Source organism: Syngnathus acus, chromosome 8 (genome assembly GCF_901709675.1).
Source record: "Syngnathus acus chromosome 8, fSynAcu1.2, whole genome shotgun sequence".
Lineage (NCBI taxonomy): Eukaryota > Metazoa > Chordata > Actinopteri > Syngnathiformes > Syngnathidae > Syngnathus > Syngnathus acus.
In genome coordinates, this window is record NC_051093.1 from 4,607,931 (window position 1) to 4,634,985 (window position 27,055).

The window sequence follows — 27,055 nt, forward strand, 5'->3', positions numbered from 1 at the left end:
TGGTTTGGGGTTTGGTCCCACCACTTCGCTCATTCTCATGTTGAGGATATTTACGCGCCTCCAGCACCACCATGTGTTCACGGGTGGTAACTGCAGCAACTAACACTGGACTTGCCAATTACCTTGCCTTGCATTAAAATTCAGTAGTGTTGTAGATGTAAGTGTTAGTAGACTGTGAGAAAATAGATTTTTTTCCTGAGTAAAAAAAAATTGTTAACATGTAAACTCTACACAATTGCACTGACTAAGCAACTGGATCATTCGTCATTCCTGTCTACTTTCCATTGTCGCTGAATCTTGTCAAACTTCAACTTTCAAATGAAAAGCTTTTGCAACAATAATCCCTTAAATAATATGAAAAGCCTACTAACAATTACTCATGTCATTTTTACTAACATAAAATCAACAAATTCCCAATTTGCTTGGTATTTGTTTTTCTTTCCTGAAAACTTTCAAATATGACTGAGGCTTGCACAAACAAATGCACTCAAAACAAAACAAAAAATCTCGTCTAGTTTGAAGCATATTTATATTATACATTTCTTGCTTAGACACCCGTTTGGGATTAACAAGGGTAAACAGCACCCTCTGCTGGATATTACTGCCTACTGCACAATATCTACATTACCAATTCAAAATAAGGTAACTTGGTCATGTAGGTGTTGTTCAAAATCAAGAGTATTGATTTAATCTCTGATGGGCTGCGAATTAAAATTGCATTAAAATGCCACAAGGTGGCGTCAAATCAATATTAACAAGTCACAACATTTTGAGTGACAGCATCTGAAATGGCTATAAATAAGCTTAATTTGACATCAATTATATCATAAATGCACCAAAGATGCTCTCGTAGGCAATAACCTGCACTATTTTCGAGGTGTCGCTGACTTTGACAAACAGGGCGTCATCTTTGTGCAGATGGAAAACCCCGCCGAGGAAAGAATTGCTGATGTTGCCGTCTGAGGAGGAATGTTTCCTGGCCTGAAGGAGGACAACGGGGCCAGCGGAATGCCGGCGAGTGCGCATCTTGACGATGTGGTGGAAGACGCCGTGGCTGTGAAAGGACAATTTGCAGTAGACAAAGTAGAAACCTTCCCGACGGATCAGCAGACTCCCGTCCTTGTAGTCCATGCCGCGGAGGAGGTGGTCCGAAATGAGGCTCCAGCCTACGAAGCCTTTGCCGTGAACCACATCTTTGCCACCTGAGGGTAATTCACATCGACACTGTCCCAATATCCCACATTTAGCTAAATAAAAGAGTCGCACTTGTCAGACTCACCCATCAGGCGTGCCACTGGTTTGGAAAGAGGGAAACAAGGTTTGCAAGTATATCGAGATGCATTTTTTTCTGGTGGGGGAGGAAGAAAAAGAGGAATATTATTTACAGTGGTAAAAGAAAAAAAAGTCTACACACCCCTGTTTGAATGTAAGGTATTTGTGACTTTTAAAAAATGAAATCAAATCTCTTTTTTTAAAAAAAAAAAAAAAAAATCGAATGTAATTTGTACACTTATAATCCGTTGCACAATTGTGCACACCCTCCCATAATGTCGTAGCACTTGTTGGACTCACCGATCTGGCGTGCGAGTGGTTTGGGAGTAGGGGTATGACGAGTGGAAGTGTGAGGAAATGCACTTTTTTCTGTCGAGGGAGGAGGAAAACCAGTGACATCGTTTACAGATATAAAAAGTCTACACACCCCTGTTTAAAAAACCATATTTGTGATATGAAAACCAGACCAAGATAAATCTATAAGGAGGAAAAGAAGTCCACCATTAACGTATAACCTGTACTTCTCTATTGTTAAAATGTTGTTGCACAAGTGTGCACACCCTTTTGTAACTGTTCTGGAAGGCTTTTCCTGACATGGCTGTTATGCAGACGTTTTATATACAGCTTATGTGTTTGCTGACATTTTGCTTACCTTCAGTCAACTTGGAGAATGACATTGACGGTGCCTGCAATGCAAAGTCAAATAGATTTCCATGAGACATGTCAAACCCTTAAGAGATGCTTGTGTGAGAAAAGAAGAACGTGACCACTTCCTTTTGCCACATTCGCCTCTGTGTACAGTTTGTCTTTTGCCATTGACGAGCAACCTCAAGACCCTGACAGGAAATGCTCACTCTTTTTAATCTTTTATGTTCACTCGTTATAATATAACTGGCCATGACACCAAACCAACTGAACATTGTAACCTTTCAAGAGTTGGAATCAGGTGGAGTAACTCGAGTCAAAATGGCTGCCACTCCACAAGATATTATTTACAAATTTAATGTCAATCATTTGGAATAAAAATTAATGTCGTTAAAAAGAAATTTAATACATGGTCACAGTGAAAATAGAATGTAATTTTTCTTAAATTAAAATCTAAATCCTAACAAAAAAAAATACTTACCCCTACTAACTGATTTGAATGCAGGTAGAAGATGAGCAGCGCTTCCACGACGAGCCCGGTCAGAGCCACACTCACCAGCACAAAAAGGAGCGTCTGGGCCAGGCTGCTGCACCGCCGGTTCCGGCCCGCTCGGGGCGGTAGCGGAGGGGCGCCGGTTTGGCTGTCCACAAAGTACACAGACGGTCGGTGCCTCATGTCTATGCAGGAGCAAAACTGAGTCGAATAGTTCGATGGTTGAGAGGTGAGAAAATGAGTAGATGGGTGGGCTTCTTTGTGGTTACCCCAGTAACGCGTACAATGTAGCGGCAGTACTTTAGGTTTGATTACGTACAAGGTGACAACTTGATAGCTGCAGACAGTTACTGAATTGAATGTTCAAACTATTTTTAAGGTTATAGTGGTGACCCGTGTCAGTTATATTTGTAACTTTTAAATACTATGCGTTTGCATTTCATCTTTAAGAACTGTTTTCTTTCACACATTTGCTCGGCTACGTTAACAGGGGTGTCAAACTCACTTTTGTGGTAGGCCGCATTGAATTCATCGTTTCCTTTGGAGGACCATCATGACTGTCAATGCCTTGTATTACATACAGTAAACTAGTTTTGAAATCTGAGACGAGTAAAAATTATTCAAATATTTTAAAAAGATGAATGGTAATAAAAATTGCTAGTAATTGATCTATTTTTCAAAAGCGAACACAATTTGTAATTTTATTATTCACACATGAAGTCAATTTGTCCTCGCTGGCCTCATAAAATGATGTGGTGGGCCGTGTTTGACCCCAAGCCTTGAGTTTGACACCAATGTGCATATGTTTGAATTGAGAAAACCCTAATTTGAAACACTAATCATATGTTGAAACTCTGACCTTAGTTTGAAAAACAAACCCGTGATTTGAAACATCAATCATAGTTTGAAACCCAACTTTTCAACTGGAGAAAGATTTTGAAAATATTTATTTTCATCTTAATCTGGCATTTGAACAGGCTTGTGTCAACTTTTTCTAACCACCTTCTTTATCCGGTTAGCTTCCATTGTGTCATGTAGCGAGGTGTCATTGTTTGATTTAACGTTTCCAAGCTTATCAGTTTCCTCTAATACTCGTGCGGGCATCCAGACAATCTGGTGCTGCCGGCTGGCAGACGCTCATCAATTAGCCGCAGGCCAACAAACTCGAAAGACTGGAGCCGAGCCGAGCCGGCCGAGCAGGTTCTGACAGGAGCCGCTTTGCTGGCAACTCTCGTCCCTGCGCTCACACAGCGATTGGGACCATGGCGTGTTGGTTGGCTTTGGCGGCCTATCTGGCCGCATACGTGGCCCAGGTTTTGTCTTTCGAGTCCAGTCGAGACATGGAATTTACCTTCTTGTTACCGGCGGGCAGCAAGGAGTGCTTCTTTCAACCCGTAGGCAAGGACAACATGCTCGAGTTTGAATACCAAGTACAGTACCTCGTCTTACTTGTCGTAACTTTATGTGAGCTTTACTTCAATTAGTCAAAGAATACTTGAATAGATGCTGTGTGGACAAAAGTAATGGGACAGTGTGGTCTTGGTTGAGCCGCTGTGATTTCAGGGTGTGATTTTAGAGGGGGGCGGGACAAAGAAATTACAATAATAAAATGAAGTATTGCATTTTAATGATCATTATGATGCAGTAGTAACATTCAAATGAAACGTTTTCACATTTCATTAGTCGCTGAAAATAAACGTCACGTGAAGTCAAACTTTCTTGACCTTGCCACAGGAAAAGTGTTTGGGAAAGTTTGATTTCAAAAGTCAGTCGATTTGTTGCTCAACTTAAATGTTTTGTATTGTTGCTGTAGAAAGGCGTGGTTGTTTGGACTACACTTCCGTCAGCTTCCCTCACTTTTAATTACCATGTGTTTTTAGTATCTTTGTATGGGGCATTGTTGAAAGGAAGAGTAGGGGTTTTACAGGTGCTCTGGAAAGCGAGCCAAGCCACGTCATGCCCATCATCAGTGGTACTTGAGGATCGAAAAACAAGTTGAGCTACACTTGGAACAACATTGATGCCACTTAATGACTACGGAATGCATTTTCTGGATGAATGAATTCTTTCAGCAAGAATGTCCTACAAAAATCCATATTTTAATGTTCATGCATGCGTGCATCTTTCAGGTAATTGGCCAGCCAAATATGGATGTGATCTTCACTATGTTCTCACCCAGTGGCCGCCGATTGTTTGAGGACAACAGAAAAAGTCGCGGCCTCCACAAGTACCTTTGTCTGTTTGTCTGTCTGTACGTTTGTATGTATGTATGTATGTACGTATGTATGAATTGTCTGTCACAATGACACTTTTTTTTTTGTAGGCTGCAGGACACTGATGAAGGCGATTACCAGCTGTGCTTCGACAACGTTTTCAGCAAGATGAAGGAGAAGCTGTTGTTCTTCACGTTGCTCATCAGCGATCCCAATGACATGGACGAAGACGACGAAGAGCTTCTGAAGGAGATCGCTGACACTGAAACTATGGAATACAGGCTGCAAGACTTCAAGGTGACAAACACACTTGGAAAGAGAAAGCTTTGGCACACTGGAAAACTGCACAACAATGTACAAGTCGCAGTAGAACGTTATCAAATGTACTTCAAGTTATTTCATTTTTACATGCTAGAACTTGGTTGACCACTAGAGAGAGATGGCGTAAGTCATGACGTTGTGGTGTCCCACAGACCCGTATCGACGTCTTACACCAGAAAATCCAGAGGGGCCGCGTGATCCAGCTCATGCTCAGGACCTTCGACACCAGGGACCAGCGCCTGCAGGACAACAATCTGTGGAGAGTCAGCTTCTGGTCCTTCTTCTGTGTGGTGGTGATCATGGTTGTGGGCGTCTCTCAGGTGCGCGCGCTTGAGTCGCTCTTCCCTAGCTAGAACGCCCCCCGCGGCCAGTGGGCAGCTTCGGCACAGTCTAACGTTTGTACACTCGCGCCTTCACTTACAAGGTGAATTGGTTCTCCTCGCTGCTTGTATCTTAAATCCATCTTTGATTATTTCAAAAAGTAAACCAATTCAATGAATTCATCATCCACTTTTTTGTCTCAGATTCACCTTCCTACACCAATATACGAGCACAAAACTCAAGATAAGCAGAGCAGAAAATGGATGAATAGTAATCTTTTGAGAAAAGTCACAATTGTAGGAAAATGAGAAAAATTAAACCAAAGGACCATAAGAAGTTGTAATACTGTGTATTAAGTCTACACACCCCTGTTTAATTGCCACATTTTTGTGATTGATTTTTTTTTTTTGATTTAATTTTTGTTTATTTGACAGGGACAGTGTATACACAGGGGCTATTATTCATCTGTAATCCCTGAGGCAAGGTGTGCGAAGTGTCTTGCCCAAGGTTCGAGCTGCCGACCCTCCTGTTTCTGAACAACCCAGTATTAGTGAGCAGAAGGGAACAAATAAAGTTAACAGTGACACAAGATTTGAGTTTATCAAACATCACCTGACTCGGACAGGGTTGGGTTTGATCTGGCAACCCTCTGGATTGAGCCACTGCCACCACAAAATTAAAATGATCGCATTTTTCTTCAGTATTAGTGAAGAAAAGTTACTGTTAAAAGTAAGTTTGAAACTTGTGTCACTTGGAACGGGCCATACACATCAAACAATACAACTCCCCCCCCCCCCCCCCCCATTATATATAATAATAATTGGCTCGGGTAATTAACACATTTCTTTCTATAATACAACACCTACACCGGTCGTGAACGGGAAGTTGCGTCACTGACTCGTTCGTGAACGGGAAATTTGTGTTGGCTCGTGAGTGAACGATTCGTTCAAAGGAACAAATCCTTTCTGTGAACGAGAGTGAACGAATCACTTCCTAAAGTGATTCGTTCTTTTTCCAGTTCATATGACTTCAACCAGTAGGTGCCGGTAATGTCCATTGAAGCTGGTGCCACCTCGCCGTAAAACAAAACGAAGAAGAAAATGACGTAACTTCCTCTTCACGATCGAGTCGTGATTTGCATTTCCCGTTCACTGATCTGTGAGTGAACGAGTGAGTGATTTGCATTTCCAGTTCATCGCGAGAACGGATCAGTTAGGGAATGAGTCCTGACTTTCTTGTTCGCGGACGAGTCAACGAGTGAACTGCCTTCCCGTGCATCAACGGATCAGTCAGTGAAAGTAGTGTTGGCTCGTGAGTGAACGATTCGTTCAAAAGAAATCTTTTTAGTGAACGAGAGTGAATGAATTACTTCCAACTGAACGGATCTGTGAGTGAACGAGTCAGTGATTTCTATTTCCCGTTCATTGCGAGAACGGATCAGTGAGGGAACTAGTCAATGAGTGAACTGCCTTACCGTGCATCAACGGATTAGTCAGAGAACGTGTTGCGGCTCCTTGCGTGAACAATTCAGTGAATGACCGTGAGCCAGAATGTACATAAACGATTTGCCAAGGAAAGAAAGAACCACACACTGAAACACAATTTCTTTTGTGCTCGTTTTCTCCAAGCTAACGACTAACTTTATTGCATGAAAGGGTGCGCTGTTATGCAACAGCGGGGAGATTATGCGTCTCTTTGGGTAATCTTTATTTTATAACACTTATAGTAGTTTTTAAATAACGTGTATGCATATACACGCCTAAATAGTGTTATCCAATATATCTACTGCAATTTCACATTAGATTGCTGGTTTGAAATTTACTTTTATTTTCGGTTTTTTATTTATTATTTTAATAAACATGTTAAAACTTGTCTGGTGTTTTATTCCTTGTTTTTATTTTTTTGGGCATTAAAACAAAAATCTGACATTTGGTTAACTGCTTTATATGACAATATGTATGTGTTTTACGTTGTATAATATGTGTTGGTGTCACCCAAAATAAAGAGCAAGTAGTCAAATACACATTCTTGACACGTACAAAAAAAATGCATAGTTAAATGGTGGTGTACCTAATGGAGTGTCCGTGTGACGGCACAGCTCAACCAGCCAATCAGGAGGTGGGGGTGAGGGCGGGATGTGGCACTTTTCACTTTCAGTTAAGCTTTGGCCATGATTCTTCCCTAATGAAGTGGCCTGTTATTAGGTACACATGAAAATGGCGGTGTACCTAATGGAGTGTCTGTGTGACGTCACAGATCAAACAGCCAATCAGAAAGTGGGGGTGAGGGCGGGTGTGGCACTTTTCGCATTCAGTTAAGCTTTGGCCATGATTTTTCCCTAATGAAGTAGCCTGTTATTAGGTACACCTGAAAATGGCGGTGTCCCTAATGGAGTGTCTGTGTGACGTCACAGGTCAAACAGCCAATCAGAAAGTGGGGGTGAGGGCGGGTGTGGCACTTTTCACTTTCAGTTAAGCTTTGGCCATGATTTTTCCCTAATGAACTGGCCAGATATTAGGTACACCTGAAAATGGCGGTGTACCTAATGGAGTGTCTGTGACGTCACAGGTCAAACAGCCAATCAGAAAGTGGGGGTGAGGGCGGGTGTGGCACTTTTCACTTTCAGTTAAGCTTTGGCCATGATTTTTCCCTAATGAACTGGCCAGATATTAGGTACACCTGAAAATGGCTGTGTACCTAATGGAGTGTCCGAGTGATGTCCCAGATCAACCAGCCAATCAGAAAGTGGGGGTGAGGGCGGGTGTGGCACTTTTCACTTAAACCAGGGGTGTCGACCTCCAGTCCTCGAGGGGCCGCGTTCCAATATGTTTTCCAAATTACCCTCGTTAAGTGCACCTGCGTGAAAAGTTTTAGCCACTTTCACGTTCTGCAGGAGCTAAAACTTTTCACGCAGGTGCACTTAACGAGGGAATCTTGGAAAACATGTTGGAACGCGGCCCCGAGGACTAGAGCTTGACACCTGTGACCTTTGACCATGATATTTCCCTAATACAGTGGCCTGTTATTAGGTACACCTAAAAATGGCGGTGTACCTAATGGCGTGTCCGAGTGATGTCACAGATCAACCAGCCAATCAGAAAGTGGGGGTGAGGGCGGGTGTGGCACTTTTCACTTAAACCAGGGGTGTCGACCTCCAGTCCTCGAGGGGCCGCGTTCCAATATGTTTTCCAAATTACCCTCGTTAAGTGCACCTGCGTGAAAGGTTTTAGCCACCTTCACGTTCTGCAGGAGCTAAAACTTTTCACGCAGGTGCACTTAACGAGGGAATCTTGGAAAACATGTTGGAACGCGGCCCCGAGGACTAGAACTTGACACCTGTGACCTTTGACCATGATATTTCCCTAATAAAGTGGCCTGTTATTAGGTACACCTGAAAATGGCGGTGTACCTAATGGCGTGTCCGAGTGATGTCACAGATCAACCAGCCAATCAGAAAGTGGGGGTGAGGGCGGGTGTGGCACTTTTCACTTAAACCAGGGGTGTCGACCTCCAGTCCTCGAGGGGCCGCGTTCCAATATGTTTTCCAAATTACCCTCGTTAAGTGCACCTGCGTGAAAAGTTTTAGCCACCTTCACGTTCTGCAGGAGCTAAAACTTTTCACGCAGGTGCACTTAACGAGGGAATCTTGGAAAACATGTTGGAACGCGGCCCCGAGGACAAGAACTTGACACCTGTGACCTTTGACCATGATATTTCCCTAATAAAGTGGCCTGTTATTAGGTACACCTAATGGCGTGTCCGAGTGATGTCACAGATCAACCAGCCAATCAGAAAGTGGGGGTGAGGGCGGGTGTGGCACTTTTCACTTAAACCAGGGGTGTCGACCTCCAGTCCTCGAGGGGCCGCGTTCCAATATGTTTTCCAAATTACCCTCGTTAAGTGCACCTGCGTGAAAAGTTTTAGCCACCTTCACGTTCTGCAGGAGCTAAAACTTTTCACGCAGGTGCACTTAACGAGGAAATCTTGGAAAACATGTTGGAACGCGGCCCCGAGGACTAGAGCTTGACACCTGTGACCTTTGACCATGATATTTCCCTAATAAAGTGGCCTGTTATTAGATACACTTCAAAATGGCGGTGTACCTAATGGCGTGTCCGAGTGACGTCACAGAGCAAATAGCCAATCAGGAGGTGGGGGTGAGGGCGGGTGTGGCACTTTTCACTTTCAGTTCAGCTTTGGCCATGATTTTTCCCTAATGTAATGGCCTGTTATTAGGTACACCTGAAAATGGCAGTGTACCTTATGGAATGTCCATGTGACGTCACAGATCAACCAGCCAATCAGGAGGTGGGGGTGAGGGTGGGTGTGGCACTTTTCACTTTCAGTTCAGCTTTGACCATGATTTTTCCCTAATGAAGTGGCCTGTTATTAGGTACACCTGAAAACGGCGGTGTGTGGAGTGTCCGTGAACGTCCCAAGATGAGTGATTTCTGCAGTATTTATGTAAAGAAGGGAACTAAGTGAATAGTTAAAAAATCTGGTATTTGAACAGGGATGTACTTCCTTTTACATTCACTAGATTACTGCAGTCGATGTAGGCATTCACAAGACGAAAATAAAAAGTTCTGTTGTATTATTTATTGGCAATATATGTTTTATTGGCACCATTGGAACAGTTATTTATTTGTAGCATCCTTTTTCATTTTGGCCCAAGGACTGTCAAGGTCACCACTGATTCCGTCGTGGAGCGGGACGCCTGTTTTGACAACAATCAGCCAATGTTAATCTCTCACACATTACATCATCTTGATTAATAGATGGACAGACAGACAGCTAGACAAACAGGCGGACAGAGACAGAAAGTCAGACACAGACACACACAAACACACAAGCAGACACACAGACAGCTAGATGGACAGACACATACACAGACAGTCTAGATAAGTTTTTGATGAAAACCATTTGACTTACTCTGGTATTGTTTTACTTTTGGTCCTGATGGTGGCACTTTAAGCGCCATGTACATTGTTTCTTTTAGGTGGTACTTTGTGTAAAAAGGTTTAAGGAGTGGTTGGTGACAAGCAAATCCATTCTTGACATCACTTAAGGCCAGTTTTTGTCATTTAAAAGAGAGGTTCCATGGACAAACTATGCCTTTAAAACACAAAAACAACCACCACCACCATTGAACACAAGAAGCCCCACAATTGATGATCATCTCATTCAATAAAGGCAAGCAGGGCTTCCCAAACGCTTCCGTTTAAGCGGCTCGACAATTCAATTGTGAAGTACAAAAACTGTTGTTTCATGTGTTCTTCAGTCAGCTTCCTTGAGTTCTTTATTAGTAGTTTATTATGTACAGTATATGCTAATACACAATGGAAGGACTCAAACAGGTTTGGGAAACCCCGAATTAAAGCAAGCAAGCAAACAAACAAACAATCAAGGCTCCTCATCCACAGACAACCAAAACAGGACAGGTTATAAATAAAAGTTAGTCACATGACACACAGGCAGCCGTTAATGCTTCCCGCTCTCCTGTTTGAAATCTAAAGCATGTTGACTCAATCAGCTATACATGTGCTACCTCCCGCTCTGTCTATTTACAAGAATTTGAATGCATAGAAGCGGCTACAGAGTCAAAAAGCACGATGGATGGCGGGGAGGAAGTGCGTGCACACGGCCGCTCAGGGACCGAAAGCTACATTCAGCCGACGTTTTACTCTTGGTAGGAAAAAAAGACAGACATACTTCTTTAGAATTGTAGTGAATTGGTTAAGGCGGTTTGGCTACTTGCTCTGCATGTGTGTCCATGTTATTGAACGCAATGTTTGTTTAAATATACGACTGTCAAGTGTCACGTGATTGGTACAAAGGTTTGGGGGCATTGTAGTACAGTAGTGCTTGAGATACAGGTTCAATTTGTTCCATGACCACTGGTGATTCAAATAGTGGAATTATAAAACAGTGGAATTATAAAACAAACAAAAAACTGATAGAAATCTCTTTTTTGGAAGAATTGTTTGTCAATTGAGTTCACTGCAAAGTCAGGTCACTCATATCTCAAAGCAGTGCTGTAAGGCAGAAAGTGTAAAATACTAACCATGGTGACTTTCTAATTTCCTCACCATTCATTGTCATTCTTTATTTAAATTCAACAATAGAAAGTCGTGTTGTGAAAGTTAACGCATTCCTTTCAAAAGTTGTCTGAACAGATTGAGCTCATTGATTGGTTGAGCAGGTAGTTAAAGGGACTCATGAGCAACAGGCAGGATGAGACTGAAAATGCATCCTACGCATAGATCATAAATCACCTCCCCGCCCCATCACAAAAACACAGACCCACAGAAGAGAATTAGGGTGGGTTCAGCCCACGGGGTCTAGTCTAGCAGGGAAGGCTCGGCAGGGCGGATAATGGTGGGCCGGTGAGAGGGAGCACCAGGGGGTCTTCGACTGCAGTGTGGAGAGAAGATAGAGAACACGCAGTGAAACCAAAACATCCCGACAGAGACAGAAGTCAGAGAGACAGAAAGGGAGCGAGACAGAATTTGGGCGGGGCATGTTACGTTCATCATACCTGGGAACGCCGGGTGGGATACGTGCTGGCCGAGAGGGGATCAGCGGGGGTGCGCTGAAGGGGTCCTGGAGGCTGTTGAAGGCTGCAGACGCCGGGCCGGGGCGAGAGGGGATGGGAGGGGCGCCAAAGCCGGATGATGGATTGAGCGGAGCGGCGCCGAAAACCGGGGAAGGGTTCACGGGTGGTCCGGGCGTCGGACCCCGGACGGCTGGCGGGCGGCCAGGGGGCAGGGCTGCCGACGGGGGCGGCCTGTGCTGAGCGGTTGGGCTGGGAGGAGAACGCTCATTGGTTGTAATTACATTCATGTCAATTTAAATTCCATTAATTTAATTCACAGCCATCAGTAACAAGCCAGTTGCTGCACAGTGCAGCGTCTCACCTGGCTTCTTGTATCCAGGTGTTATTTACAGGCGGTGGCACCGGGGTGGTGATTGTGCTGGTGGTGATGTCACCAATGATGTGCAACGCCTCCTTGAGGGCGTGGTACATGCGCAGCATTTCGTCCCTACGCTGCGCCTGGTCGGCCGACTCCTCCATGAGGCTGTTCTGGTCGGCCGACGAGTAGAGGTAAGCCAGCAGCTCCGAGTGGATGAATTCTTTCGCCTGCGGGAGAAGCAATCAACAGAATGCGTCAACATCATCCTAATACTGGCACACACAACTCGGGATGTACAAAATTGAGCTTCCTCAACGCACACTGTTGATCATGAGGTGCATGATGGTCTTGGGCACCAGGTCCCGGATGGACTTGTTGATGATGCCTATGTAGGAATCCACCAGGTTGCGGATGGTTTCCACCTGGCGCTCCAGCTGAGGGTCCATGGAGAACGTGTCCGCCGGCACCGCCTCCTCGTTCTCCGTCTGGGGAGGCATCTCTTTAGCAAGACTTCCAATTGTGGATGTTTCTTTGTCATGTTATTGAATTGCTCTGACCTGGTCCTTCTCCGGGTAAACTCCGGCCCTGAGGAAGGAGGCTTTCCAGCTGTCCACATCCTCCTGAGAGTCGCAGGCCAACTCGATTTGCCGTAAATCCTTGTACACATTCCTGCGCACACAAACGCAATATTAGCACGACTCCAAAAAAGGTGCCGATAAAAGTGCAAGCGGACCTCTGTTCTGTGTTGAAGATTGCAAAGATGTGCTTGGTGGACATGAAGCCTTTCTCCACGTCTCTGAGCTTCAGATTATCCAAGGGCAGCATGTACTTCTTCTCTTTTTCCTGACAAGGGGAGCAAAGAGGGAACATCAAACATTAGAATCCATTCATTTGAATTTGACAGAGGAAAAACGATACTGCCGGATTTTCTCAAATGGACGCCGTGTCTTTTACTGAAGGGGAGAAAAATATATAACAGGTGGTGCCACTGACAAGTATTGAGGCATAGGGTGGACTTTAAAGGGTGGAATTTAGCGCCATCTAGTGGTGAACTAAAAGAATGCAACATCCGTTTGAAGCGGGTACATTGTAGTTGTTACACGATGTAGTCACCGATAGAGAAAATTTGCGACCGTGTGATTGTCTCCTTCGGGTATTCGTAGCAAGAAAAAAGGCCATGAGACATGTCAGCGTCCTGTATGGAATATAATTAGCGATCATTTGACCTATGATTATATTTTTCAAAAAACTGTTTATGTGATAGAACATACTTTTTTAATTATTTTATTTTGCGTAATAGACCATCAAATTGGTGTAAAAAGGAGGATCAGGGAATGCGGTGGGTGGGGGAGGAGGAAAAAGAGCGTGAAGGAGCAGCATGGAGGGGGAGGATGCGGTGCCAGTTTTCACTGGTGAGGAGAAACATCTGGAAGCATTTATATCTGCAAAGGGTGGCGTGAGCCCAATCGTTACGTCACCCAACACGACACACACAAAGTGTAAAACAAAACAAAAAACGTATACGTGCATGATACACGTTGGCCGAATGTAGACAAACTGACCCTGACAACGATTTTGGACCCACAGTCCAAACAGTAAGGCCACACGCCAGCGCGTACACACACACACGCACACTATGGCAACCCCCACGCCCCCCGTAACCCAGTACGATTTCCTGCAAATTCCAAAGTCAGATCCCGGCTGGAACACTTCAGCCCGCCTGCCACGTCAGTTTGCCTCCACCATCCTCCCCACTCGCGTCGCCTCTCTCTCTCTTTCTCTCTCTCTCTCTGTCTTGGTGGCGGCCAGCGTTAGAAAGTGCAACGTGTTCAGCCGGGGTCTACTTCTTTTAGTTTACTGGATGGGAACGAGGCCTCTGCGAAGAACAAAGTGGTGAGTGGCGCTTTTACAGCCTTGTTTTTTCATGACCCTACTTCGACGTGATGCTGCATTTGATATAAAATGTATGATTTATGAAGTGAAGTAAGGGCCTTTAGTGCATGGACTTGAATGCAAAATGACAAGCTTATGTGGTGACCGTGCACGTCCTCAAAAGTCTCAAAGCAGAGGTAATTTCATGCACGCACTGTAGCCATTAAAAAAAAAAAAATGTAAATCGACTTTTGAAGACGTGAAAAGGAGTGTGAGCTGGAACATGTATGTGACCCTCGAGGTAATGTTTAATCTCTGTGTACTCTGTCCCAAGTAACGAGCGACCGACGGCCACGCTGACCTCGGGGTCCTTCCCCCCCATCGGAGGCCTCCGCACCCCCCCGCCTGCCCAGTGTTCAGACTACCTGTTCATCCGGCTTCAGCTGAACAGTAGTCTGCACATTGGTTAGGCTGGGCCGGGACACACGCACGCACGGTTAGCCGACCAGCGGGATGAAGGCAAACGACGCTCACCTCCTCGTCTTTATACCAGGACAGGGATTCTGCGGTGAGGACGAACCAGAACTCCTTGGAGCCTCCCTTCATTATACTAATGTGGAGGGTCAACCAGCCTTTCCTGATCACCTGATCAAAAGATGGCAGGGTGGGAAGAAGTTGTTAGAATCGCGTAAAACAGCTTTATCAATTGTCAAAATGACCCGATGACATTGTGAATAAAAACTTACCAACTTACCTTAGTTGTTTTCAATCCTAAATGAAACACAGTCACCTCTTTATATGACAACTATGTTATGATTTAGGGAGAATGGATGTGACATACGAGATGGTTTTCATGGGTTACGTCATGCAAAACGATGACTGCAATCAGCACCATTAGTCCGTCGTGATGCCACAGAAAAGGCCCCAAACAGAAGCAGATGTTGCTCAGGCGGATCAAGAGGCGACTCAAGTGTGTGAGTGTCAGCTTTTACACAAGAGGGCGGCGTGTTAGCGGCGTTCATTTTGGCTTAGAGAAGGAGGAGCAGAGTGTAGATTTTATTCACTGAACTAAAATCACAGATGAAGCTGGAGAAGAGATCACGTGACTTCCGATTAGTTGAAGTGTGAATGGATGCAATTAAAAAAAAAAAAGGTGTCTGACTACTTGGAAGAAAAAGTAAGTTGCTAGCTTGTAGACGCCAACGTAAACACGGACGGGAAAGCGCGGCACATTAAGAGTTCCTTCCAGCGGCAAGCCTGCCTTGCCAGCAAAAATAACTTTCTCAGAACTTCCAAATTGTTTCTCGGCAGGAGCCGCTGAAGGATGCGGCGACGCAAATGAGAAGCGAAGGGGGGGCATCGCTGCTCAGATGCTTTTGTTTATACACAGTTAGTTGATGGGAGATGGAAGTTGAGACTAAATATCAATATTTTGGTACAATGTTAATAATTAGTGTCATATTTGAGTATTTCATTCAACTATTTTTCTGGAAATGTGAGGGACTTTGTATTAAATGATCATTCGCAGCATATACACGACTACCATATATTGTTGCGTTATCGTTTTTGCTAGCATTCATATTGTCATCATACATTTAAACTGTGCCCTACTCCTTTTCAGACCGGCAGTTCATTCCGTTTCAGGAGGTGATGTATGAATTTTTCATGTGGTGAGTTTTTTTGGACTGTATGATTGCAATAAAAAAAGCTCAATCAATTTGTTAGTGTTGTTTTTCTTATTGTTTTCAAACTCCAAATAAACATTTTGAAACAAACTATTCTGATATATTGCACAATTTTTCTTCTGAAAGTCCCACCTATGGTCAAATGTTAAGTTCAGGAGTGTTTTTTTATACTAAGTGAATATGACATTGTTAATTTATTTTCGATTATTTGTTAAGTTGACATGCATGGATGAGTCACGACAAAAGTATGTTGTTGATTGGACGCCCCGACCACCCCCAATAAAATCCTGGATGAGACCAAGACGCAGACTTTCGGGTCCGCCGAGTACGAGGTGGCAGCAGAGGCGAGAGCCTGAAGACAACGAGAACCGGCGTCATCTCTGAACGGTGGCGGCACGCACCAGGTGTGCATCATTTGGCTTTCAATGTTAGTGGTGTGGAGAGAATGGCAGACAATTATTGTCTTGTTATCAAAAAATTCACAGTGATTGCACAGGCAGTTCCAAATTACTGGTAACTGCACAGCACTGGGAGGACTGCAATCAGTCTTCTGTACCTTCTCCTCCAGGAGCTCGCCAAAAGCGCCCAGCTGTAGAGGGGTGGTGCAACAACTCAGTAGGGCGAGAGCAATGATTTTCGCTCGTCTCCCGAGTTTGACCTGGATGCGGCCGCCCTGGTTCTGCTGCCCGGCCTTACCTCTGCTGCCTTGCCTGGCAAGGTGTGAATTATATCAGCAGGTACTTACCAGAATTTCACCCTGTGGTAATAGGGAAGGGGAATTAAAGGAAAAAAGGGTGGAAGGGGGGGTAGCATAAAACCAGTCAGAAGAAGTGAGGAAGCAGGCAAGGGTGCAAAGGAGGAGAGGAAGAGGAAGTAGAAATTGGAGGGGAGAAGGAGAGAAGGATGGAGGAAAGGAGACAAGGGAGAGACAGAGCCAGAGAGTTACATGCAATTAGAAATGACTTCAGCTCAACCAAAATTTGGTTATCGTTTATAGCGCAGGTGACATGCGCCAGCTTCATGCACGCTCTCAATTTTGATACATAAGACAGCGCATAGTTAAATGGAGCCAAGTTATTGCAGCATAACAACAAAAGTTACACTTAGGGCCTTAAATGCTTCATAGCAGTTGAAGAACATGCTCATACACTCACATGCAAACGTAGTTGCAAGGTTTCTTTTAAAAAAAGAAAAAAGTGAGGGGCTGCAGCAAAGCACGAAGACGGGGTCCGGGGGGGGGGGGGCTGACTTGATGTCAACCTTTTAGTTTAACAACTGTGGTTTTAAGTCACACAAATGTGCACATATTAGTCCGCACACACAAGGTTGCTCTGATTAGCAGCTACGTAGGTCACGGCAGATGAAAAGCCGCGGCCGAAACCGGCGCTACAGACAATAAATAGGCTTGCGAATGGGACGCATCCATCAGGAGAGATTAAATTTGACAATGGTGAAAAGGCCAGCGGCGGCTGGTGGAACGTACCTGGTTGGGAACGGCTCGTTTCTTGTTGACTGCTGTGTTCCTCTGCTGCGCACTGTCGTCACACAAAGACGAGACCATCAGCACAGACGACGAGACAAAGAGCTTCTAAAGTACACATTGAAGTAACTCCCATATTGTTTGGCGAACGCTCCAAATCATGAGAAGAAATCTCTCTCACACACACGCACGCACGCACCATACACACAGGCCTACATCCCACCTGTTGTTGCCGAACCCTGGGGGGCTACCATCATCAAGCCTTCTGTAGTCAAGACTGAAAGTGATGTCATAAGAACCGTTAAAGAGCTCCAGTCGAGCTCTGCCGTGTTACACGGAAGAATCTACTCGCCATGCAGGCGCGAGGCACCGAACGCACACTCCGACTCTCTTCGTCAGGTGCCACAAAATGCACACACACTCACAGCGAGCAGACGGGCTACCGTCACACCGAGCATGTGCAGGCACGGATGCATTGCAGCTTCCAAGCAGCTTAGTATTTGCAACTTTTTGAATGCAAAAGTTGACAGATTTGACGTATGGTTTGATTATGATTACGGGGCATCTTTTTTTTTGAAGTAGGACGAGCATTTAATAAGGAACGCAATGTCTGTACTGAGCCACTGAAAACAAGCTGTAGGTAAGGCGGGGAGGGGAGGGGTAGGGTGGAGGGAAAAGCTGGATGTCCATACTTAGCAAAGCCAATGAAGTCCTCGTGGTTGGTGTTGATGTAGGACAGCTCAATGTCAATCAGTAGCAGAACCTTCATTTGAAGCAGAAAATCACAATTAGGACAGCGAGGTCACAATTAAACATGATGACGAGAGACGCGCTGTCAATTTGTCACGGTGAACGCATGAGACATGTCCTAAAACTATTCCGACTCAGCATCAATTTCAGAGCGCTCATCACCCAGCTCACCTGATCTTTGCTCTTTCCTTCCCTTTCTCGGATGTGAGTGGTCACAATCCTCTCGGTCTCCTCTCGCAGCCTCGGGTAGGAATTGAGCTGAAAAACAAGACAGCTGATGCAGTGCTTGACCCACAAAAAAACCCACTGGTGTAGACATGCGAGTTTAAACCTAGCACCACTTACCAATCGAAAGAGGACAGGTGTGAGAAGTGAGAATAATAAAGATGAGAACAAAGAAAAGGGAAGGAGACAGTCAAGTGCCATTTCAGGGCCACGCGTTTTAGAAAACACACACAGTATATAGCAGCCATCTCTTCGAACAAAGACATACGACTTTTACCATCAGCCAGACGAAACGATTACGTTTCGAAAAATTGGAGCTTGAGATACCCAAAAAGAGATTTTCCATTTCAAAATAGTCATATCTGGCTGAGGGCATGCGTGTGAAAAGCTGGATGAGAAGGGAAAGTGACAGAATGTGGGGGGGGGGGGGGGGAAAAGCACAGGTGGGATGTCATGGAGGGTTCTCCTCCGTCCACAAGGGGGCAGGGGAGCACGGTTGCTATGGCAACTCGGCTCACAGCGCCTTCAGGGCCCATTACAGTCATATCCAGTCCTCCCCAGATCCCTCCAAGTCCATCTGAATGTCAGTCTGCCAATGCGGCTCAGTGGGGAAGCGTAGCCGGGCGGGCCAGTTTGAAATTTGGACATGGAGGCAAATGGGAGCAAGCAATGCGGAGGCGGTGTGAAAACGACATTTCGATGATCTACAGACGACTTCATGGAAGTGGGAAATTTTAAGTTGCGTTTAAAATCTTGACGAAACGGGGACACAAATGGCTGCAGGGGAGGTAAAGGTGGGAAGCGGACTTCAATGAAGGGGATGGCTTCTATTTCCATGCCAGTCACCCAGCGGGCGTGTCCCACGGTTACCTTCACGGCACACTTCATGGCCAGGTCGGTGAGCTCGGACACCACCAGGTCCACGCATTTGAGGCTGGGCTCTTTGAGTTTGAGGATCAGCTTTTTGACAATCGCCTCGAAAGCCAGGTCGGGGGTGAAGAGCCCCGTTCTGGGGTGGGGGGTTGGCGCAAGGTTAGAAGGGTGTAATTTGTTGTGTGTCAGATGGAGAAAGAGGAAGGGGGAAAAAAAGAGACAGGGAAGGAAAAAACAGGATCTGCATTCAGTTAGTCGATTCTAGTTGTCGACGAGAAAGGAAAAAAAAAAAGGCAAGCGGCGGACAAGCCAAAGGTTTTCCCACTTTTTGGACCGACGCCAACAGAAGGGCCGAATTAACAGTTCCAGAGCATGACTTTTTCTGAGCTGTACGACCTGCGGCTTGTCCAGGAAAGAACCCAGATGCTCAGACAGGCCCTGAAACATCCGGGAACCTGACCACACGTCACCCGTCACAACACTCCACAACACGACAGCGCCGCTTGGACGCAGAGCGGCCCGCGCTCGCCCTGCCGTCTCGGGAGATGCTGGACGGGCGCAGTACCTTGTTGGTGCACTGCCTGACTGTGTTGATGAGCTCCTGAATGACCAGATCGATACATTTGAGACAGGGTGTTTTCAGCTTAACGATCTGCTTTTTCACGATGACCTCGAACGCCAGGTCTGGAGTGAACAGCCCCGTTCTGAGGATGGATAGAGAGACAGGACACAAGCGGACGCAGACACACGGGACAGTTAACACGTGTGGACCTTTGACCGACATGCACACGAATGGTTGAGCAGACCAAAAAAAAAAATAATGACTGACATCTGAGAGCTAATAAAACACGGACATTGACAACAGATCATGTAATGATGAAAAAAAGCCCTCAAACACAAACTGGATGATGAAGATGAAATTAAGATACGGCGTGACTAATGTCGACAAAACGGAACACAAAACAAGAACGGAATTCCTCAGCGCAGAAAAGCAGCTGGCAGACTTGCAGTGAGAAGACGATTTCAATACAGCAAGTGTAATTCTCGAGAACCGGAAATTCATCCCTGCTTGATTTAAAAACCACGGATGACAGACACTAAGTGTTAAAATCGAGCAAATGAACGTAAACGGCGAGAACGGTCAACTGTTGCGCTCCACTTGCCTGACGCCATGAACGTTCTTGATTGCGTGACTGATTTCCCGACGCAGCTCCTTTTCATCAAAGACAATCTGTGAAGATTAGGAACAAAGATAAATACAGTAACTGGTCCAAAGTGCATCAACGTACAAAAGTAATGGGTCACCTGGCTTTGAACGACAACATTAGCAAGTAAGGCTTTCTACAGGATTTTAGATTGTTTGACATTACTGAAAAACAACATTTAAAAAAACACTGACACAAATGGAGGAACAAAGAGAGTTATCGGGTATTACGCAACATGTCTCACAAGTCATTTGTGCATTGGGTCTCTCAATGTTTATGTGCAACACGACTGACCTTGACCAGCTCAAACGGGAAGCGTTCATGGAAGAGGCGGTTGATCTTGGCGCCGCCTGACAGTTCGTTGGTGTCCACCTGATCTCCGGAGCCTTCGATGCACTTCTCAAAGTCCACACCAAACTGCTGCACCATCCTGTGGAGCAGAAGGAGGAAGAGGACTAAGAATTGTCTTGCGGGCGGCGTGTTGTACGTTTGAAGTGCACTCACTGCAACAAAGCCTTGGTCTTGCGTGTAGGGTCATCTGGACGGAAGTTCTTGTACTCTTCCACCTCCTTTTCCAAGGACAGCATCTGACTCTGTAGCTTGCTGCGCAGACCAGGAAGTGTGTCCCTAATGTGATTGGTCAATTGCTGCAGGCGGGAAACGGTGGGGGACTTTGTTTAAGCACACACCAAGCGTGACTTTTTTTTATTTTAATGGAGATGCGGAAGCAAACCTGATTGAGAGCCTTTTGAAGATGCGGTGTGCCCATTCGCTCCGCTATGTGTCTATAAGAAGGGTGGGACAGGAAGAACTTCCTCTCTGCCGCCAGAGCAGCACGAATGTCCTTCTTACCGTCAATGTCTTTCTGACTACGGTTCACCACACCGATGTAGCCTGAGCGGACACACACGACTCACTTTAGAACCAACAACCGCCAATGTGCTCCCCTTCAAAGTCCTTACCTCTTCGCAGGGGCAAAAGTTTATTTTCAAGGATATCTTTTGCATCCGTCCCTTCGTCCATCAGGTCCAGTTTTGTGATGACGCCGATGGTGCGCAAACCTGCCAGCCATTTCACGTAATTTACAAAACTGACGTGCAGACGCAAACCAAGAACAATTCCTACACAACACGCTTACCTTGCGGGTCCACCTCCTTGGCGATCTTGAGGGCGTCCGAGTTGGCCAAGTCGGTGTTGGCGGGCGTGACGGCCAGGATCAGACAGCTGTCCTTGGTGATGAACTGCAGGAGCATGTCTCTGATTTGATGCTCGATGTCTATCGGCTGGTCTCCCACGGCAACTTTGGTCATTCCCGGAAGGTCGATCAGTGTCAGGTTCAAAACTGTCAGGAGGGCAAAGATTTTTTGAGGATAAGATAAACTATGATCAGAGTCCATGGGTGAAAAGTAAAAAGCATGCATGTGATTTCAGTTTATTACCATGTGGCGAGAAGACCCTCAAGTTGATTGGGATATTGGAGATGCCTTTGTTAGAGCCCGTTATCCTGTCGGTCTCCGCTTCGATTTCCGCACGTACCTCGTCAAAGTCCACAAACTTCTTGGACTTGCAGTGCAGGAACTCGGCATATTCTACGCACGGAGGTTGGAGGACGGGGAAAGGACAAAAGGGAGACGAGGGAATATTAAATTAAGGCGGCGTGATGGCAGATGACAGAGCCTAGCCTCCGGCACGGCGGCACAGAGGAGCCACATTGCATCCCGGCGATGATGCAGACCTGAGGTTGCCGGAATAAAAAACATACAGCGCGACGCACTCACCTGCTTTATTGTTGACCAGTTGCAAGATGAGAGGTCTGCGTGTAACGATGCCAGATCCTCGCGGAAGAAAGTCCCTTGGGTGACACACAGAGAGACGGGGCGAGTTCAACAAAACAGCCGACGTGAAAACATGTTGGGTAAGAGAGCCGGCAGACAAAAGAACAAGGCCATTTTATCTGCAGCGCTCTCACAGCACGACGTCACTCTTGGTGAAGGGTGACAGGCTCGGGGGTGGATTTCACACCTTGCGCCCGATGTGACAAAGTCATTTTGTCTCATCATTAAAGACCGAGGCGAAGCATTTATGCTCGCTCAGCTCACTCCCACTGCTGTGAGGAAAATCAAATACCCGAGAGTTCCGCACATTGTACCGGTGAGGAATTCGACATTTCAGCTCGTGTTTAATTTGCAAACCTCGAGACTCATGACAGACTGTGATTTTATAACAATAGGCTCGACACTCAAGAGATTCAATATCAACATCCATTAAACTGAGCGTTCTTTTTAAGATGTTTTCAAAAATGCTCTTCCGTTGGATTCTAGGCGAGCACACTTAAGTGTAGTACACTTAAACCATACTCAAGCCAAAGTCACACACACACACACACACAAAGTTCCTGACATCACTCACGAGGACACACCACTATAAGACGCACAACACACCAATGGTGGCTTAATTATACTTTATGAAACCAGTTATCTTCTTTTTGTATTCATTCATTGTTTTTCTACTTAGCAATACTGTGATGTTTCCCTTGCTTATAAATAGATGTATATAAAGTACATGATGTTTTAAAGCGCTATTAGCCTTTATGGCTCTTGAGCGTGAACAACGGTAGCCATTGTTGAAGTTTAAGGAACAAGCGGGGTTAATGGCTTCAAAGAAGCTTTTGTGCGAAGCCACCCTGTGTCAATACAAGTGCTTTCAGCCACAGTAATGCCTCCTCGGCGACAATCGATGACGGCAACTCAAACGAACAAAAGCTGTCAGTGCAACATGGCGTGCGAATGGGTGAGAACACCTATAGGCTGGATGATTACGGCTCGTGACGACTACTGTTTAACAGCGAAGCCAACGTCACCCCCCCCCCCCTCCTCTCAGCGTTCAACATCTGGGGGTAATAAGCCGCTCCCGCCCTGGGACGTTTTCCTTATGTCTGCTGGATCGCACGCTCTGGCGGACCATGGCGGCGCTTGCTGACTTCATCGTGGAAGCGGTGAGTCAGCGCCAGGGCTAGAAGAAAAGTCCTGTGGTCTGTGTAAAAGGGCAGCAGGACGCAACGGGGACGGTTCGAGATGACTCTTACATCAGCACAAAGCCGCCAGTGCTGTGTCATGCGCATAATGAGGAACATGATTTGTGGGAGCAGCAGACGGTGGGGAATTGTGGAAATGGTGAACCAGAGAGAGAAAGCGATGCTGTTGAAACTAACGGACGCGAACTCGAGCGAGAGCGCAGCGGTCTGCCACAAAAAAAAGAGCGACTCAATGGTGGTTCAGTTAAGCATCGCCATCAGCGAGCGAGCAAATGGATCAAACTGTTGAAACGTTCCACGGGGCATCCATAAAAGAGCCATTGGCTGAATTGTCTTCACAAAGAGAGGTGCTTTCATAGCGACGGCCTATTGAAAGGGATGGCAAAAGAACCGGATTCCATTATTGATGGGCTGTAAATGATAGACGAGGCTGAGCAGATTGTGTATCGTTTCATACATTATGGATGGGTCGGGCCGAGCGTCGGCGTGCGAATCTCTCTCTGGAGAAAGATGGAGAGGAGGATAGTGAGAGAAGATGGCGGCCCTCTTGCATCATACTCTCTTGGGGTGGGTAAATGTCATTATCTTTGTAAAGACAGACGGCTACAGTTGTCTTGATAGCTGAGTGGACTAATAGCTTTATAATGGCACTACAGCAACGCAGCAGCATCTCATTCACAACATCCGAGATAAGGCCGATAGCAGCAAATACGACGGCTGGTGGTGTTGAGATAAGTTGCCCTTCCTCCACCGTGGGACAAGTAGAATCATCATCAAGGAAGAAGGCATCCAAACAAATCAGAAGTGAACCAGCTTCCCAGAAAGGGCAATGTTTGACGTCAAATGGTTTAGTGTACTTTGAACCTCATTAAATGAATCATTGGCGAAGACAAGCTCGAGCGGACGCTGAAAAGGTGCTTTAGAATGTATTGTATTTATTATATGTGTCAGGGTTCATATTGGCCTAGAGAAGGAAACTCAAGATGACATCTCGTCCTTGTTAACAAAGAGCAGCATTCACAAATCCACAAGGCGGAAGAGATTTGATTATCTCGTGTCTGGCTAAGCATCCAATGTGCTCTGCTCACCTGTGACACACTCGCCGGGAACGTGGGCCCAGATCCCATCAACGCATCAGCGCCAGCCAACTCAATAGAACCCGAGCAGACTGGGTTAAATACTAAAAGCCCCCCCCCCCCCCCCCCCCACTGAAGCAATCTGTTCTTGTGTAAAAGAATAGCTATGATATGTTGACAAATTCATAGAATAGCAGTAATCCTTTGAAGCTTTTGATGCTTTGTTGATTTTTGACTATGTGTAAAGCCTAAGGATGACATTAGGCGAGGTGTGACATTCTTGGCCCCTTATCTTTCAACAATCAAAATATGCATTACAGGAAAATCAGTTGGCAGTTACGTTATCTTTGTCTTGTTTTAATGTGTTAAAAATGAATGACGGATGAAAAGCCTGCAAAAATACATAAATCAAGCAGCCTATTTTCACCAATTTTAAAACCACCCATATTGGCTGATTAAATTAGCCGGCTGATTTATCAGTCGGGTCCTAATTCTTAGCGCTTGATTAACAAAGACGACAAACCGTGTTGATTCACTAATGGATTGCAAGGACTGTTGGCAGAGGGTAAATAAATTGGTGGAAACAATTTAGGTAGCGTTGACGGTTTTGTTCCCCATGGAACATTTGTGGAGGCACTAAACGCCCAAATTAGAATTTGAAGAGATGGAATTGAAAGTTTTATTGGAAATCAAACAAACATTACTGTGTTAGAAATGCATTGCTCCGATAATTTTAGTGACGCAGGCAACCGTATAAAACCTGCCCATCATTTAAACTTATGACAGACAGCACACCTGGAAAACAGCTGTGGGAGAAGCCAGCATCAGACAATTTGTGTGCTGAATGATGAATGGAGAAAGGGAAGGATACATTTATTTTTCACCAGCCTCAACAAGGGAAAACCCATGGCAGCTATACTGTATTTGGATCCCTCAACTGTGAGTCACCACACAAGAACACACCCATTCTTACAGAATTCCTTGGACACCTTGCCTCCATGTGCACCTTGCACCTTTGTCACATCATTACTGAGCGGGTTGCATAAAGACTGTAAAAGTCACGAGCACATTTTCAAAGGTTGCCAGCGGGCACTGAAACGGAGGTCTCTGACTGTCAGTCAGTATCTGATAAGTGTCAAATGTCTCACTATACAAAAAAACAGAAACAGACCAGCCTGCATGTGCATTCAAATCGGCGAGCATGTTACGACAGGCTCTCTCACCCAATGTCTATCTAATTCCGAACTCTGTTTTTGTGTCTTCCATAACGCAGGTTTGGCTTCAACCGCAGTGAAAACCTGCTCAACAAGCAGGTCGAGAGCAAGCTTGTTTATTAGTCTTTTACCTGCAGGCAGTTCTTATTCACTGCAGAGGTGGGAGAGGCCAGGACGAACTCCAATGAGAATGGACAGCGATTGTGGTCTCTGAAATGCCCAAAAAGCAATAAAAGCGGAAGATGCACAAGGAAGTTGTGTCTAGCCGCTGTCTCCATTTTTAGAGCAGAAATGTTGAAAGAGAGCTATTGTACAAGGCAATTGCAGTAAGTGCTGCTGAAATACTACACATTCTGCAAAGGAAAGGCAGCTCGATATTAAATTGACTCAAGAGAGAACAAAGTATGCTGCTATGACTCAGTATAAAACACACAAACAGATATGAAAGCGTCAATGGTACGGGTGTGGCAATTAATTAAATTGATCGCAACATCACAGTTGCGAATATACGGAAGACATTAGACCTTGCTTTCTGGATGAAACAGCATTCAGGCGGAGTCAAGAGGAAAATATACATCGATATTATCAATGTTGATATTTTGAAGTTGCTGAATGGGCACTCTTTCACCAAAAAGGTTTACGACAGCCTGTAGGAGTTAGCATGAAATATTAGCTTCACTGTATGGGACGTGCCTTTATTGGGTACGTTTAAGCACCGAACGGACCAGCAAACCGCTCAATCACCTCGATTCAACACCAACAAGTAATTATTTACACCAAGGTGAGTTTACCTGCCCACGAAATTCTCCAAAACGGAGCTTTTCCCGGCACTCTGCCCTCCGACCACGGCAATCTGCGGAAGGTCCAAATTGCAACTTTGCCCGATGGAGCTGAAGGCGTCCTGAAGCTTGTTGATGAGGGGAATGAGGTCTTCCATGCCCCGGTTCCCCATGGCTTCGTTGGCTCAGAAGAGCTCCTCCGCACAACGCAAAAAAGCGGAGGCTAAAGTTAGCCGCGTCGACTAGCTCGACTCCGTTAGCTATAAGGTGCTCACCGGAATACGGTGTCAATTCTACTTCAAAGACCTTAGAATTTTACTTCCCTTGAGTGTTTAATAAACAAACATTTGTGCTCTTCCCGGTGTGTAAATCACACGGCTAATATCTTGCCTTTTCCGGAGGACATTGCCAAAACGTTCAATAAATCGAAGTGAACGGAGAACTCGAAAAACAAAACTTCCACTACTACACAAACATTATCCGGTCAGCGGAAACTACATCCGATCTTCACCGGCATGTTAAGCCCCGCCTCTTTCATGCCAACGTTTGATCTCTATTGGCTATTGTTTTCTGCCCCTTCTTCGTAGACCCTTTTGATTGGATATCTTAAAATCTCAAAGGCCCTCTCCGGAATCTCATTTCCGGTTGGTGAACACGTATGCCACTCAAACTACTTCCCTGTC

General features: G+C 45.5%; 3 protein-coding genes and 2 long non-coding RNA genes across 10 annotated transcripts; 3 read left to right on the forward strand and 2 right to left on the reverse strand.

The window, feature by feature from the left end:
- Nucleotides 1-442: 442 nt before the first annotated feature.
- tnfsf14 (TNF superfamily member 14) lies at nt 443-2,629 on the reverse strand. The gene is made up of 5 exons (XM_037256885.1): nt 2,399-2,629; nt 1,925-1,958; nt 1,573-1,641; nt 1,280-1,348; nt 443-1,202 (listed from the first exon to the last, which is right to left on the reverse strand). Exons 1-5 carry the CDS (start codon nt 2,591-2,593, stop codon nt 820-822), a joined length of 750 nt encoding a protein of 249 aa, XP_037112780.1. The 5' UTR covers nt 2,594-2,629; the 3' UTR covers nt 443-819.
- Nucleotides 2,630-3,520: 891 nt separating this feature from the next.
- LOC119125911 (transmembrane emp24 domain-containing protein 5-like) lies at nt 3,521-5,450 on the forward strand. The gene is made up of 4 exons (XM_037256887.1): nt 3,521-3,840; nt 4,540-4,637; nt 4,734-4,920; nt 5,097-5,450. Exons 1-4 carry the CDS (start codon nt 3,673-3,675, stop codon nt 5,295-5,297), a joined length of 654 nt encoding a protein of 217 aa, XP_037112782.1. The 5' UTR covers nt 3,521-3,672; the 3' UTR covers nt 5,298-5,450.
- A 4,399-nt stretch (nt 5,451-9,849) lies between these two features.
- On the reverse strand, nt 9,850-26,876 carry LOC119125833 (dynamin-2-like). 6 transcript variants are annotated; one of them, XM_037256732.1, is made up of 22 exons: nt 26,385-26,876; nt 22,048-22,121; nt 21,709-21,858; nt 21,408-21,611; nt 21,232-21,330; nt 21,003-21,163; nt 20,774-20,916; nt 20,564-20,699; nt 20,228-20,295; nt 19,630-19,768; nt 18,138-18,224; nt 17,909-17,979; nt 17,220-17,271; nt 16,482-16,493; nt 16,293-16,325; nt 14,586-14,696; nt 12,913-13,022; nt 12,737-12,848; nt 12,500-12,664; nt 12,183-12,406; nt 11,804-12,070; nt 9,850-11,679 (listed from the first exon to the last, which is right to left on the reverse strand). In XM_037256732.1, exons 1-22 carry the CDS (start codon nt 26,543-26,545, stop codon nt 11,607-11,609), a joined length of 2,652 nt encoding a protein of 883 aa, XP_037112627.1. In that variant the 5' UTR covers nt 26,546-26,876; the 3' UTR covers nt 9,850-11,606. The 6 variants fall into 6 exon arrangements, with proteins under 6 accessions (XP_037112627.1, XP_037112628.1, XP_037112629.1 ...); XM_037256733.1 differs by lacking the exon at nt 16,482-16,493; XM_037256734.1 differs by lacking the exon at nt 16,293-16,325.
- On the forward strand, nt 13,884-14,805 carry LOC119125930. The gene is made up of 2 exons (XR_005098537.1): nt 13,884-14,072; nt 14,386-14,805. It is a non-coding gene; the product is annotated as an uncharacterized LOC119125930 (long non-coding RNA).
- LOC119125935 lies at nt 23,003-25,847 on the forward strand. Its single transcript, XR_005098541.1, has 2 exons — nt 23,003-23,336; nt 25,653-25,847. It is a non-coding gene; the product is annotated as an uncharacterized LOC119125935 (long non-coding RNA).
- Nucleotides 26,877-27,055: the final 179 nt, after the last annotated feature.